This window comes from Poecilia reticulata, linkage group LG1 (genome assembly GCF_000633615.1).
Source record: "Poecilia reticulata strain Guanapo linkage group LG1, Guppy_female_1.0+MT, whole genome shotgun sequence".
In the NCBI taxonomy this organism is placed as follows: Eukaryota; Metazoa; Chordata; class Actinopteri; order Cyprinodontiformes; family Poeciliidae; genus Poecilia; species Poecilia reticulata.
The window spans coordinates 26,773,335-26,787,525 of NC_024331.1; the positions used below are offsets into that span (position 1 = coordinate 26,773,335).

At 38.5% G+C, this 14,191-nt stretch overlaps 1 protein-coding gene across 1 annotated transcript; it reads left to right on the top strand.

The window, feature by feature from the left end:
• Positions 1 to 369: 369 nt before the first annotated feature.
• LOC103470098 (aspartate aminotransferase, cytoplasmic-like) lies at positions 370 to 9,933 on the top strand. Its single transcript, XM_008418264.2, has 9 exons — positions 370 to 585; positions 4,056 to 4,237; positions 5,390 to 5,513; positions 6,181 to 6,293; positions 6,709 to 6,813; positions 6,895 to 7,045; positions 7,123 to 7,288; positions 7,981 to 8,123; positions 8,888 to 9,933. Exons 1-9 carry the CDS (start codon positions 477 to 479, stop codon positions 9,025 to 9,027), a joined length of 1,233 nt encoding a protein of 410 aa, XP_008416486.1. The 5' UTR covers positions 370 to 476; the 3' UTR covers positions 9,028 to 9,933.
• Positions 9,934 to 14,191: the final 4,258 nt, after the last annotated feature.

Consider the following 14,191-nt stretch of genomic DNA (forward strand, 5'->3'; position numbering starts at 1 on the left):
TGATAATTGACTGTATAACTGTATACTGGTTAACATTTTAAAGTGCATTGTGATATAAACAGATTTGAAACAAAATGCTTGTAATTCAATTTGAACCTGTTTAAGTGACTGGACTGTGAAAGATTTATTTAATTATATATTAATGAATATAAAGTAAAGGTGTTTTTCTTATTTACTAGTAAAATAGATTGATTAAATCAATAATTGACAATATTAAACTGAACCAAAATGATTTCTTCACAAAGCAAGTATCAACAAACCCAAAGCGTTATTTACTTTAGCTGACTGTGTTGCTTCGCTCTCATTGGCTGCTTCAGATGACTTACGTAAGTACGCGCCTTCCTATTGGTGGTTGGATTGACGCCTACGTCCTGTACCAGACGGGTGAAGGTGAACCCGGTTTGTGTCTGTCATTGCCGTCGCAGGAAGCACCATTTCCCCGTTTCTTATCGGGATCAATCTCTTTAACCGGAGCCATGTCCCTGTTCAGCGACGTCCCTCAGGCCCCGCCTGTAGCTGTCTTTAAACTTACTGCCGACTTCAGAGAGGACAGCCACCCCCAGAAGGTGAATCTGGGAGTTGGAGGTAAGAGCAGGCAGCTGTCGGCTAACGGTTCAGCTAGCATAACCTCTCTCTGCATTGCTGTCAGTGAGGGAGCCGAGCAGAAACTTCAAAATTGAGTTCGAGCGATGATGCTAGCATATATAAGCATCTTTTCTCCTCGCTTTGACCTTGTTTGGTACAGTGTGTACCCTCGCTACAAGCTAACTAGCTAGCGAGCTGCTGCTGTGCTGAAGTTCATATGCTCTTCTGTATGTTATGCTGTTGGGTCATTATAAATCTGAATATTGTTTCTGTCTAATGCTGGAAGAACGTTCTCTAAGCCTCGTCTCGTGACTCGTTCATTTCCCAACAAACCAGCAGTCAAGAGTCTCCCGAGTTTAAGAAAGTACAGAAATATTTCTGAAGAGTATTTGTTTAATTAGTCGAAACCTTTTCTAATTAATGAACGCATTCAGCTCTTTATCGTGTCAGTGCTCAACATTTGCTGTTTAAATGAATTATTTACCTAATTAAGGCGCAGTTGGTAGAGCTGTTGCCTTGCAGCAAGAAGGTTCTGGGTTCGATTCCCGGCCTGGGGTCTTTCTGCATGGAGTTTGCATGTTCTCCCTGTGCATGCGTGGGTTTTCTCCGGGTGCATGGTGGGTTTTCTCCGGGTACTCCGGTTTCCTCCCACAGTCCAAAAACATGACTGTCAGGTTAATTGGCCTCTCCAAATTGCCCCTAGGTGTGAGTGTGTGTGTGTGTGTGTGTGTGCATGGTTGTGTGTCCTGTGTGTCTCTGTGTTGCCCTGCGACAGACTGGCGACCTGTCCAGGGTGTACCCCGCCTCTCGCCCGAAACAGCACCCCTCCCGACCCACTGAGGGACAAGGGTGCAAGAAAATGGATGAATGGATGAATTAAAGTTAACAAGTTGTACTTCAATAGCAAAACTCGACATGTTCATTCATGCATTTATCCAATGCATTTTATAAATTGGAATATTCTGGAAAAGCCTATTTATTTCAGGAACCTTATTACTATGTGATACATTACAGATTATGACAACAGGTGGATGTTTGAAAGCCTTTATTTCTGATCATTATGATGATTTTCCAACTACACGTAATGAAAACATGATACTTAAAGTTAGAATATAAAAAACACATTTATTACTGAAATATGGACTTAATGAAAAGCATGTTAAATTTTTTGCTTCAATGTTTTTTTAAGGTGCTTTTAATCTGACAGGCATCTGAACATATATTGGCATCCCACTCTTAACTGTAGTCATTATCCTTTATTTTGAAAGTCGTGGGTACACATTGTTTGTTCAAACAGGCCAAATTTATATTTTTTCTATGCAATTGATAAGTGTATTAGTCTATATTCAGCAGCTCTGTGCTGGAGCACATAGTGACCTGACTTTAAAGCAAGAGACCAAAAAGATGGAAAATAGTTAGCAGTTATATAAATGTTAACTTTGACACCAGTACCTGGGACATTCCTACAATAAACTATGAAATCTGTTCTAATCTATTGCATGATGCCTAGGCTAGAAAGTGATAAATCATTTAATTGCATGAATAATTAAAGTGAGCTCAGTAATTTCTATTTGTTTGATTTATAATTTTTCTCTTTCCACCAAAAACTGGATGACAAAACTCTTCAGTCTGGTGTTTTGGTCTCAACTAAACCTTTTTTTCAAAGGACAATTTTGTTTACAGAGATTTCATGATTCATTTTATTTGTTGTTTCTGTTGTTTTGATTGTTTATTTTAGATATTTAGAATGTCTTCCAGTTTATTGATTGTTGAGACTTACCACTATGTTACTTGAAAATGATCTCAAAACATTTCATCGTTCTGGGACAATTTGTCGTCCAGCACATTTTGTCCGTGTGACACGCCTCTCGATAGCATAGATATTATTTTGTGTGTAGTCTATCATTAGGCTTTTTTGTTGTTGTTGCCTAATGATCGACCATTTTGTGATCTGACTGGATCACCTGATCCAATTAAATGAACTTTTTCACGTTGTTGTCAAAACACGCCTGTGTTCACCAGACCGGTTTGGTGAACACAGACTCTCTGAAATTATTCCTAAAGGTGCTTTTAAAACACCTTTAGGCGTCACCTGATTCACATTTATCATATTTTATGTTGAGACATCTTGTAATTTTTCCCATAAAGCCACAAAAGTCTAAATTAGATCCTAGTTGAGTCGACCGTTGATGTACCCACAGCCTTTCTTATCGTTCCTCTTGCTGAATCTATTCAGATCCACCAACTGGCAGCTGACCTTTCTGGTCTATTTGCCCTCTGCTCCTGATACTTGATGCCGCTCCGCAGTCCGGCATGAAGCAGCAGGAGTTCCTACAGAGTTAACCAGAGTCTGATAGTAACGTGAGACATGAGTTACCATCAGTGTATTTAGTGCGTAAGCGTTTGGGGAATTAAATGTGATTTTTAAAGTTTTTACAAGTCACAATCTGAAAAGTGTGACATGCATTTACAGTTATTGTAGAACCTCTACATGCCTGTGGAGGTGAAATAGCTGAAGCTCTGTCAGGTTGGATGGAGAGCACCTGCAAACATCACTTTTCAAGCTGTATTTCTCAGCTGTGCTTTGACTGTCAATGTTTAACAATGTATGTTAAACATTGTTGATCTTTATAAAGAAAAACTCTCACTCAGTTTTGAAGTCTTACGAGGTTTCTGTCCAGGATTGTCCTGCGTTTAGCCGAGTAGCTTCCATTTTCTCCTCATGAAACTTTAGAGCTGGAATAAATAATGGGATTAATACATTGTTGGAATAACTTTTAACTGATTTAACAATCAGTCATTAACTGGAATATACAGACTCAAAATCATGCCATTTATTGAAAGAGTAGCTCCCTCAAAACAGCAGTATTAAACCAAAACTGTTCAAAAATTACATACATTTTGAATTTAAGATGGAAAAATCTTCTTTGTTTCAAAATCTTTGACCCAAAACTCTTTAAGTGCCATATTTTTAGTTTCACCTGGTTCAAATTCAGCTAAAATGTCCCATTAAGCACCTTCTGCAATCCAATTAATAATCAATTTATCAAAATCTTTATTAAGTAAAGCAGAAATACTTGAGCTATTCACATGTTCATGTTAAAAGTATTTATCTGCAGATGCACCTCTGCTACAAATAATCAGGTTTTCACTAAAGAAGTTTTGTGATTTTTTTGCATATTAGGTGGTAAAATATAAATTTTTTATTTTAAAAAAATAGTTGAATTTGTATTTTACTATGTATTTCTAATACTGTATAAAATAATCTTTAAGGGTTAAATGAAAAATCCTCAGAATGTGCCAATTTTCTCATCCAATTAATCATCAGAGTAACAGATTATTAAAATAATTGTGACCTGGGAAGTGTCAGATTTCCTCCCAGGAGAGAATTTCTGCATTTCCTGTGTCCTTTACATGAGGCAGGTAAAGTGATGCTTCCCTAAGTGTTGCTGTGCTTGCGTCCCGCCCAGCGTACCGTACTGATGACTGCCAGCCCTGGGTGCTGCCGGTAGTGAAGAAGGTGGAGCGGCTGCTAGTGGAGGACGAGAGCCTGAACCACGAGTACCTGCCCATCCTCGGCCTGCCCGAGTTTCGCTCCTCTGCCTCCAAGGTCGCCCTGGGAGACGACAACCCCGCCTTCAAGGAGAACAGGGTGAGTTTGATGTGTTTGTGTTACAAAATGTCTGATCTGATGTTTTACTCTGGTCAACAGCCAAAAAACTGTCTGGGGTTGTTCAACTGTTTGATGTGCTGAACCCAAAAATCACATTGGTTTTGCTGGTTCAGGTCAACTTCCTGAACTATGGATGCAACACGAGCATCAAAATGCTGGACTTGTTCTCACATGTGGGACAGTTTCCAGAGAATCAATGAGTGAAGAGCAGGAGGAGAAAAGAGACGGAGGATTTTACACAACGAAGACGTAATGTTCAATTTACATGGACTGACAGAAATCCAAGTTTACAACATTTAACTAATACAATCTGTTAGAAAACTTTTTTTTTTGTTAAAACCGTTTTTGGGTGAGAAATATTAACGGAAATATCAGAAGATCAGATTTCTCTAAATCAAATTGGAATAAAAACCTGATTGAGAAAAATGGATGTCATTTTTGGATTCAAAATAGTCTTAAGTCTGTTGAAAAAACACAGTCAACCTCCAAAAAATATGTTTGGTAACCCAGAGAAATAAATGCTTTTTAAGCTGCTTTAGATTAGGGGTGCACATATTTTCAAAATGTTAGGAGATTAGTCGATATTTACATGCCCAGCCAGTGTTATCTACCTCGGTAAAGGTCTAAAAATCAGCCTGTTTCTTCGTCTGCTCTCCCATCAGAGAGGTTTGACTGACAGACGGCCCATCAGGTCATGCCTGCACGTTCACAGTTAACAATAAATCAGTGTTTCCCAACCCTGGACCTCAAGGCTCGCTGTCCTGCATGTTTCAGATGTTTCTCTGATTTATACGCCTGACTCAGCTGAGCGCAGATCAGCAAAACCCCGTCAACTGAAGTCACCTGAGCTGAAGCCAGGAAACACCTGAAACAGGCCTTGAGCACCAGGGTTGGGAGACGCCCCACTGTTACCAACTCTGTGACGTTCTTGCTATATTTAGCAACATTTCAGACAAAGAAGTCAGAATTGTTATGTTGGGCTTTTTAAAGATCAGCGATCAGCCAGAAAACTGCGTGGCGAGTTCAGATAAAAGCGTTCTCTCCAGTGTGTTTAGGGTTAAACATGATCTGATTGTGCACACAGAGGATTTTCAGAGCAGAAACTGAGCTTTACGTTTTGTCCTCTTGCAGGTCGGGGCCGTCCAGGCTCTGGGCGGAACCGGAGCCTTGAGGATCGGGGCAGATTTCTTGTGCCGGTGGTACAACGGCGTCAACAACGCAGCCACACCTGTTTATGTGTCGGCACCAACCTGGGGTGAGTTTCACTACGCAGATCAGCCGGTCTGTTTAACTCACTCATATTTAAATAATTGTTTTTCTGCCTCAATGTAAACTGTTTGTCTTTTTCAGTGTTTTTATTACACTTTCACATTATGCACATTTTTGGAAAAACGATTCACAAGTCTGATAATTTTATTTGTAAAAACTGCTCAGTATTTGCTGTTGTTTTCTATTATTATATAATATTAATAATTATTATTATTTATATATTATTTGCTGCTGCGCCTGAATTTTCCCCTTGCAGGACAATTTCTATTCTAAGAACGGGCATTTGCTGTATTGTTTTATCATTTATCATGATAATCATTTTCATTTATTGTTGTCATAATAAATTCTAATTAAAGCTGTCCGTATTGCTGGGATTGTTAGTTTTACTATTTTCTCCACTGTTTGTTCAATGAAATCACAAACAAATGTGAAAATATGATTATTTGCAGCTACGATTAAGTATTTTAATGACCAGTGTTCAAATGAAATGCTTTACAAATGGGAAAGTTTTTCAGGAGCAGTATTTGTGTTTGTGAGGCTACAGTTGCTGTGACACATAGTCAGTCATACAATAACCTGAAAAAGGAAAAATGTAAGTTTTTATCGTCACTTCTGTCGTTCTCGTTTTTCTCTACGTTCCTGTTGGAATCCAGAGAATCACAACGGTGTGTTCACGGACGCCGGGTTCAAAGACATCCGTCCGTACCACTACTGGGACGCTGCCAAACGGGGCTTGGACCTGACTGGACTCCTGGACAACTTGGAGGTGAGGAGGAGTTGACGTTCGTTTGTCTGTCACATCGGCTGCCATCAGAACGGCGATATTTAAAAAAAGATCACGATATAAGCTTTTCATATCAGTCGATATCAGTAATTACTGGTTATTTTGTTTGAAAATAGGCATATCACAGCTGATTTTACTACATTTAACATGATCACTATGGCAGGATGTTCTAATGTGGTGAAGCCTTTTGTTTTGTTTTGGTACGCTAAGTTAGTTTTGTCTTGTTTCTGGATATTTCCAATAGAAACTAGACCAAAGATACTTTATAGCATTTTGTTTGTGCAATAATAAAACCTTTGTGCAGCTTAATCTTTTACCATATTGTTACATCAACTCAAGGAATTTGGTAAAAAGCAACAGAAATTCACCGTAAATCTGATGGACTTTGTTTGAACAGAAAGCTCCAGAACACTCCATCTTCATTCTCCATGCCTGTGCTCACAACCCGACCGGCACCGACCCGACCCAGGAGGAGTGGAAGACCATCGCAGAGGTCATGAAGGTAAAGCATGGAGCTGCTGGTTTAGTTTGTATGTTAAAGTCGCCGTTTTACTCTTATTATTCCTGCGTTTTTGTTTTCCAGAGGAGGAAGCTGTTTCCGTTCTTCGATTCAGCTTACCAAGGTTTTGCCTCCGGTAACCTGGAAAAAGACGCCTGGGCGATCCGCTTCTTCATCTCGCAGGGCTTTGAGCTCTTCATCGCTCAGTCCTTCTCCAAAAACTTTGGCCTCTACAGTCAGTAGGCGTCATGAACAGCATTTATTCAGCTGTGTACGTTCAGAAAACTTAATATTTCTGCCTGGTTCTCCTAGATGAGAGGGTGGGGAACCTGACGGTGGTTTCCAAGGACAACGAGAATCTGACCCGCGTCCTGTCCCAGATGGAGAAGATTGTGAGGACGACCTGGTCCAACCCGCCGTCTCAGGGAGCGCGAATCGTCAGCAAGACCCTCAACAGTCCTGAGCTGTTTGCAGAATGGTTCGTTGGCCTCACTGTTGGCGTGTTTTTGAGACATTCAGCTGTTCTCCACATGAATGGAAATCAGAATTAAAGGGAACCTTTTAACCAAAATTCACATTTCCCAGGTTATGTATGTTCTTTTGGGTCGCCATATTTTGGTCATAAGTTAATGTTTTTTGGTGTCTGGAGAATGAAAAAGCCTCCCAATAAATCATATTCAGAGTGGACTCTGCCGTTACCTAGCAACCCCAACCGAGCCCACCCAGTTACCTAGCAACCCAAACTGAGTTCCAGCTGATTTGGTCAGCTGGTTTTACCACTGTATGCGCTGTACAACGGCTGCTGGAAAAGACAACAATTTTGATGTTGGCTTACCATCCAGAAACCACTTGCTGCTTTCTTGTTGATTGTGCAGGGGCCTCCACTTCTGCTTTTCAAAGATGTACAGTTGTCTATTTGTTAGCAGCTATTGTCACGTGTGAGTGTGAACATTGAGTTGGGGGGGCGTGGCCAGCTGCATCTTATTTAGATTTAAAGAGACAGGACACCGTAAAACGGCTCAGAATAAGCAGAATCATTCTCATTACCTAAGGATGATTTTGTGCAAAAAATGAAATGACCATGTTTTGTTTAGCCCACTGACCCATCCTAACTTGTTCAAGGAAGCATAGCGGGTCGCCTGTTGACTTATTTTCCCTCTGTCCCTGCAGGAAGGACAACGTGAAGACGATGGCAGACCGGGTCCTGCTGATGAGGGATCAGCTGAAGAGCAAGCTGCTAGCTCTAGGCACCCCAGGAACCTGGGACCACATCACTCAGCAGATCGGGATGTTCAGCTTTACTGGCCTCAACCGTGAGTAGAAGAAACACACACCAGTACAACTCTGGTCCTCAGTGTGGATGAGCAACACCTGTTGCTCCTCACTAACATGCTAGCAAAAGGTCTGGAACAGCTTCACTCCATGAATCAGCATTAAGGTATTTACATAACTCTCTGTGTGTAAACGGGTCTCACCTGAGGAGTGTGGAACATTTTTAAAAAGGGTGTGGAACATCAGCCGCTAATGTACACGTCACGCCAGGGTTCCTGTCGAGACGCATTTCTACCCTCCTGTGCTTTTACACATCCGTTACAGCCGTTTTTACTCCCTGGTGCCTTCAGTCCAAACCACACACTGGATCATGTCCACCAAAAATACCTCTAAAGTGAATAAAGTATATTTTATTATCAAATGTCACCAACAGCTTAGTCAGCACTACAATATAATATTGATCAGAACATGTGCTAATTCCACTTGCAAATTATTTGACTTATAACAAGACATTTTTCCCATGTTACAAGTGAAAAAATCTGCCAGTCGAACAAGTTCTTTTTCACCAATATTAAGGAATTAATACTTTAAAACAGGCTCATTTGTAAGTTACGTAACTTACAAGTAAGTTGCTGAAAAGTTAATTGTAAGTTAGTTTTGTCTAAGATATTTACACTAGAAACTAGACCATAAATACTTGGTAAGATTCTGTTTTTGCAGTGCAGACATCCTGCAAGCTGCCACTGCTTCCATCTTTTCCACATCGTTCTTTTAAAGCTGTTGTGTGTTTTTGTGTGTGCTGCAGCCAAACAGGTGGAGTACTTGATCAAAGAGAAGCATGTGTACCTGATGGCGAGCGGCCGCATCAACATGTGCGGCCTGACCTCTAAGAACATCGACTACGTCTCTCAGGCCATCCACGAGGCCGTCACCAAAGTCCAGTAAACGTCCACACTCCTAATCACTACTGAGTTCACAGGAAGTACTGTCAAGTCTGCGCCCCGAACCTGCTCATCTTCTCCTCTGATTGGTTGAACAGTGTGACTGGTAAACCAATCAGAGGCCAGGTGTTTGTTTTTTTTTCCTTTGTCAAATCAAGTTTCTGGAATGAGCACAGTAAATGCCTCGCTGTCAGCAGAACTCTATACCTGGATGCTACAGCCAGAATGTAGTTAGTTGTCTCCATATGTTAGTGCAAACCAAAATAATTTGCTGAAAATATAATCGGTTTTAAACTGAACTGTTGATTAAAACTATTGTGCTTCCTCTGTAGACGTAGTAGTGAACAAAAGCCAGACGGTTAACTTCAAGGTTCGACTATTTCCTGCTTATGCACTGAACTGCAGCTGTGACAAATGACAAGTAATGAAGAAAATCATATTGTCCTATTTTAAACCATTTCAATTTCCTCATATTTTAGCCGGTATCGCTGCGTGAACTGCAGCAGCACATTGTTGGCATCTATTTCTGGAGTAATTTTACTTAATATTGATGATCAAATACGAGACGCACAAACATTTCTCTTTTTTTTCATGGTTTTCGTTTCAAGAAGTGAAGTTTGCATCAGCAGCTCAGCTGCCATCTTCTCTGTCATGACGGGATGAAGAAGAAAAAGCGGTGCCTGGTTTAGGTTTTGCCATCTTGGCTTCGTTTTCGTTTATCCGTTAGCTTCTTTAAGCCCCTCTGTGCCACCAGTGAAGAAAATCACCTGCCTCCTCACTGTTACTTATCGTTTCCCTGCAGTGCCCTTCACTGTCTTACAGACACACTCTCATCTTGTGCCAGTGTTTGTAATCGCATGTTGCAATATATTCATGCGTAAATAAATTATTAAACACACGTACCATGTCATTTCTGTCGAGTGTCTTATTTTTCATGACGTTTTATGCAAAATGACAAAAGTTATATTTGAGGCACATTAATGACGAATCATAATCCCTTCTGCTAAAAGTTTTCCTTCTAAGGAAGTGCTTCTGATTACAGCGGCTCCTCTTTATGAGCAAGCTTAAGGCCACAGTGGAGAGAAAAATTTAACTTTTGGAGGAAGAGACCTTTTACAGCAAAACCAGTTTTGGTTTGTTGCAATCATCTGGAGTTCAGAGGACAGAAAGGTGTTTGTATGGTATAATCTGACTGGTTCCACTTTACAAGAAGGCTCCTCTTATAGATGGTTAATAAATGTTATTAATTCTTCTCTAAGCACTTTATAAAGCATTAATAGCTGTTTATTATGCATTAATTAAGGGTATGAAGGAGACAAATCGGTTATCAGTTTTTAGCCAAATCTGTTCACATGTATTATTTTACCTGGAGGTGTTCTACCAAACATTTAAGACTATCGTCTTTCATCCTTACTCATTGCATAATAAACATTATTAAGGATTTATAAAGCGTTTATAGATACATTTATAACATATCTGTAAAGTATTCATCTATTTGGGGAGATTTACTGTAAAGTGGCATCAATCTGACTGAATATCTCCACGGTAGACCTTACAAATACCAGCTGGGATTTCTTTTGTCTTAAAATATTTTCTAGAAAAACTTGAAAACCTGAGGGGTTTTTTTCTCAAAATATTCTGAGATTAATCACAGAATTCAGATTTTTTTTTTCAACACTGCCTTGTAGAAAAAGTCGAAAAGAAATAACCTGAAATAAACTGAATGAATTGATATGATAGAAAATGCAGGATCAGTTCAGCCATTATTACAACTAGTGAGTTATTTGGATAACATATATATATATATATATATATATATATATATATATATATATATATATATATATATATATATTGCTCCAGAAAAAAATTAAGAGATCACCTAAAATGATCAGTTTCTCTGATCTTACTCTTTATAGGTTTATGTTTTAGTAAAATGAATATTGTTTTATATTCTATGAACGTCTGACAACATGTCTCTGAAGTTACAAGCAAACATTTAGTTTTTATTTGCAGAAAATGAGAAATGGTCAAAATAACAAAAAAGATGCAGAGCTTTCAGACCTGAAATAATACATAGAAAACAAGTTCATATTCATTTAGAAACAACAATACTAATCTTTAACTCAGGAAAAGCTCAGAAATCAGTGTTTGGTGGAAAAACCAGGTTTTCAATGCGGTTCAGTGCAGTGGGCTCTTAATGTGTTGCAGAGCTGTCTAATGTGAAAATTACTTGGTTGAATCTTTGCTGTTTAATTTTTTAAAATCCTTTCTGGCTTAATATACAAAATTTTATACAACATGAAGCTTCCAGATTTAGATCCAACAAAAAAAAGAAAAAAAGATTGTGAGAGAATGATGACAGTGATGACAGCCATAGACTTATCCAGTTCACCTCCTGTAATGAATGCAGAGATAATGGGTTACATTCATAATTAAAAGGCTCAGCTCCAGTGGTGGGAGTTTAAAGAGGTTCAGTGCATAGATAACGTTAGCTGAATAAATCCACTCTAAAGAAAAAAACCTCATACCTAATATCTTTAATTTGTCTGAGCTCATGTCTCGTATCACTCTGATAAAAGCATTTCTGCTAAATAAAGAGTCAGACACAGAAGCGCTGACTAATGTAAATAAAAAAAACTGCTGCAGCAGCCATATTGGCAAAGATGACCTCAAACGCCACAACTGCTCCAAGTAGTTGGCAGTTTTTTTTTGCCACTAGGGGGCAGCAGAAACAAACTGGCATGCACCAAGTTGACAAACGTAAAGACTCTTAGCTTTGCACACATGAACTTTAATGACCTGACATTTGGCTTTCACATGGAGTTGGCCCACGTTTTGTATCTAACAGCTTCTAGTCATATGAGAAGGATTTAGGAGTGTTTATTTTATTATTTGACCAAGCTTCAAAGAGAGCATTTGTGAGGTCATACACTGATGTTGGATGAGCTGCACAGACTCACAAACTGCAGTCTAAACTTGCTCGTCCATGTTCTTATGGACATGTTTTGGAAACTCCTTCATAAGGGGCAATACTCAAACCTTTCCTGCATTAGCTGCAGAATTAAAGGGGCAGCATTTGTTTTCCAGTCACATAATGCCATTTTACTGCACAATCAAGTAACTATATTACCTTCAGTTGTTATAAAATTTTTGTATAAATCAAATTTGACTTTGCAATTTAAAACCTTGAAATTGGGCCTCTGTCTCTAAAAACTCCTGCTCTTTCTGAAACTCCACCTTCAAGTTGTCATCACAAAGACGCACCTCTATTAATCACTTAAAGTTTTTACCAATGTTTCACTAAGAAGTAGCTCATATAATGAGCTCAGAAGATGTACAAATTACCGTTTGCTAATAGCTGCTGGCTAGTCAGAAGGAGCTGAATTGGTGAAGCTCAGAAGCTTGGAAACTGCAGTTTGTAGGAGGAGCAGCACCTCGAAGGCGGTGCTAAGTCCGCCCAGGCGTTTTGCACAGCTGAATGGTTGCCATGGAGATTAAAGGATTTCTCAAACATGCGTGAAAGAATCAAGGCAACTTTCCAGGTTTGTGTTTGATGAGGGAATAATGTTGTAAAATGATGTGAAACTTAAAAACATCAGAATTGCACTGACTCTGGAAGAGTCAAAACAAACCAGTGAAACTACTTCCCAGCAGGACAAACCGCAGCTTTACGTCGCTGCAACCATGGAAACCCAGTCAGTGATGCTCCTGAATGACGGCTGAATGACGGCCAGACCTCCAACCTCCAACCTCTCTACTCTGTGTCTGTTTAGCTGCTTTTCCCAATCACAACTTTGTTTAACAGCTGATTGTGAAATAGAAATGAATATAGAAGATGATCAGTTTCAAGCTGTTAAAGACAAACATTCAGCTCTTTGTTTAATGGATCTGCAGACAATTGGTTGATCCTGAAATGAGAACATCAAGCTGAAAGAACGTAAAGATGGATTGATAGAAACATTTTAACAAAGGGAAAAAGAAATGAACATACCAAGATTTTCCACTGTGGAGCTAAATCAGGACCATAAAGTTTTTAAAAGAAAAATTTAAACTGAAACAAAAAAAGAGTTGAAATAAAAATATTTATGCTGGAAAAAAAGTTTTAAAATTAAAAAAAAAAAAAGATTTGAAATAGAAAATCTGAAACAGAAAAGTTATTTTGAAACTGAAAAAACGTTTTGAACAAAAAAAAGTTTGAAACAGAAAAAATGAAAAAATAGCAGAGCAAAATCAGGACCATAAAGTTTTTAAAAGAAAAATTTAAACTGAAACAAAACAGTTTTTAAACTGAGAAATTATTTTGAAGCAGAAGAAAAAGATTTGAAACAAAAATATTCAAGCTGAAAAAAAGTTTTGAATTTGAAAAAAAAATACTTGAAATAGAAAAATATTTGAAAAAATTATTTTGAAACGCAAGTTTTGAACAAAAAAAGTTTGAAACAGAAAAAATGTTCAAAAATACTTTTCTGATTCAAGGATTCCTTTCAGTTTCCTTTTTTTTTCACTTTCATGTTTTATTCTTTTGAACAAACTTTATGGTCCCAATTAACCTCCATACTTACTCCATGTTACGTTTCCATACCATTCAATATGAACAGAAATGTTCTTGACAGACAGAAGAAGAAAACATATTTACAGATTACATTATGTGGTACTAATGTGTGAAGACAATTCATGAAGCGAAGCCTGAGCTCAGAAACATCAAATCAAAGTGAGCAGTGGCGTTTTGTTGAACGTCTCCTGGAGCTGCAGGTACCAAACAGCAACATGTTTGGAGTCTTTGGTGTGTTTCCTCTGTACCAACATTCCTGTTATCTCCACCCAGGAAGTTCATGAAAACTCAGTTATACATATATATTTTTTTACATTCAGTTAGTCCTTCATAAATACTTAAAATAGGTATTCAACATTTTTTCTCTGCAAATATGTTCAAAATATTTCCATTGACATGAAATGTACACCAAAATGTCGACAACTGAAGCAACCCGTACATGCAATTTAATCAAAGCAAATTACTCAAATAATGAAGCTGTGGGCAGAGAACGAAATGATAGTGATAAACTACTGAAGACATACTTTCCATTTAGCATGATGTGTTTGTAGTGATGTGCAGATATCATTATTTACTATAACTAGACTAAACTCTCCTAGTATCTCTGTGGCTT

Excerpts from the sequence above, each read along its gene's own strand:
- LOC103470098 (XM_008418264.2), top strand. The coding sequence starts at position 477 with ATGTCCCTGTTCAGCGACGTCCCTCAGGCCCCGCCTGTAGCTGTCTTT. Across the intron at positions 6,294-6,708 it reads GACTCCTGGACAACTTGGAG|AAAGCTCCAGAACACTCCAT; the intron begins GTGAGGAGGAGT and ends TTGTTTGAACAG. Across the intron at positions 8,124-8,887 it reads CAGCTTTACTGGCCTCAACC|CCAAACAGGTGGAGTACTTG; the intron begins GTGAGTAGAAGA and ends TGTGTGCTGCAG.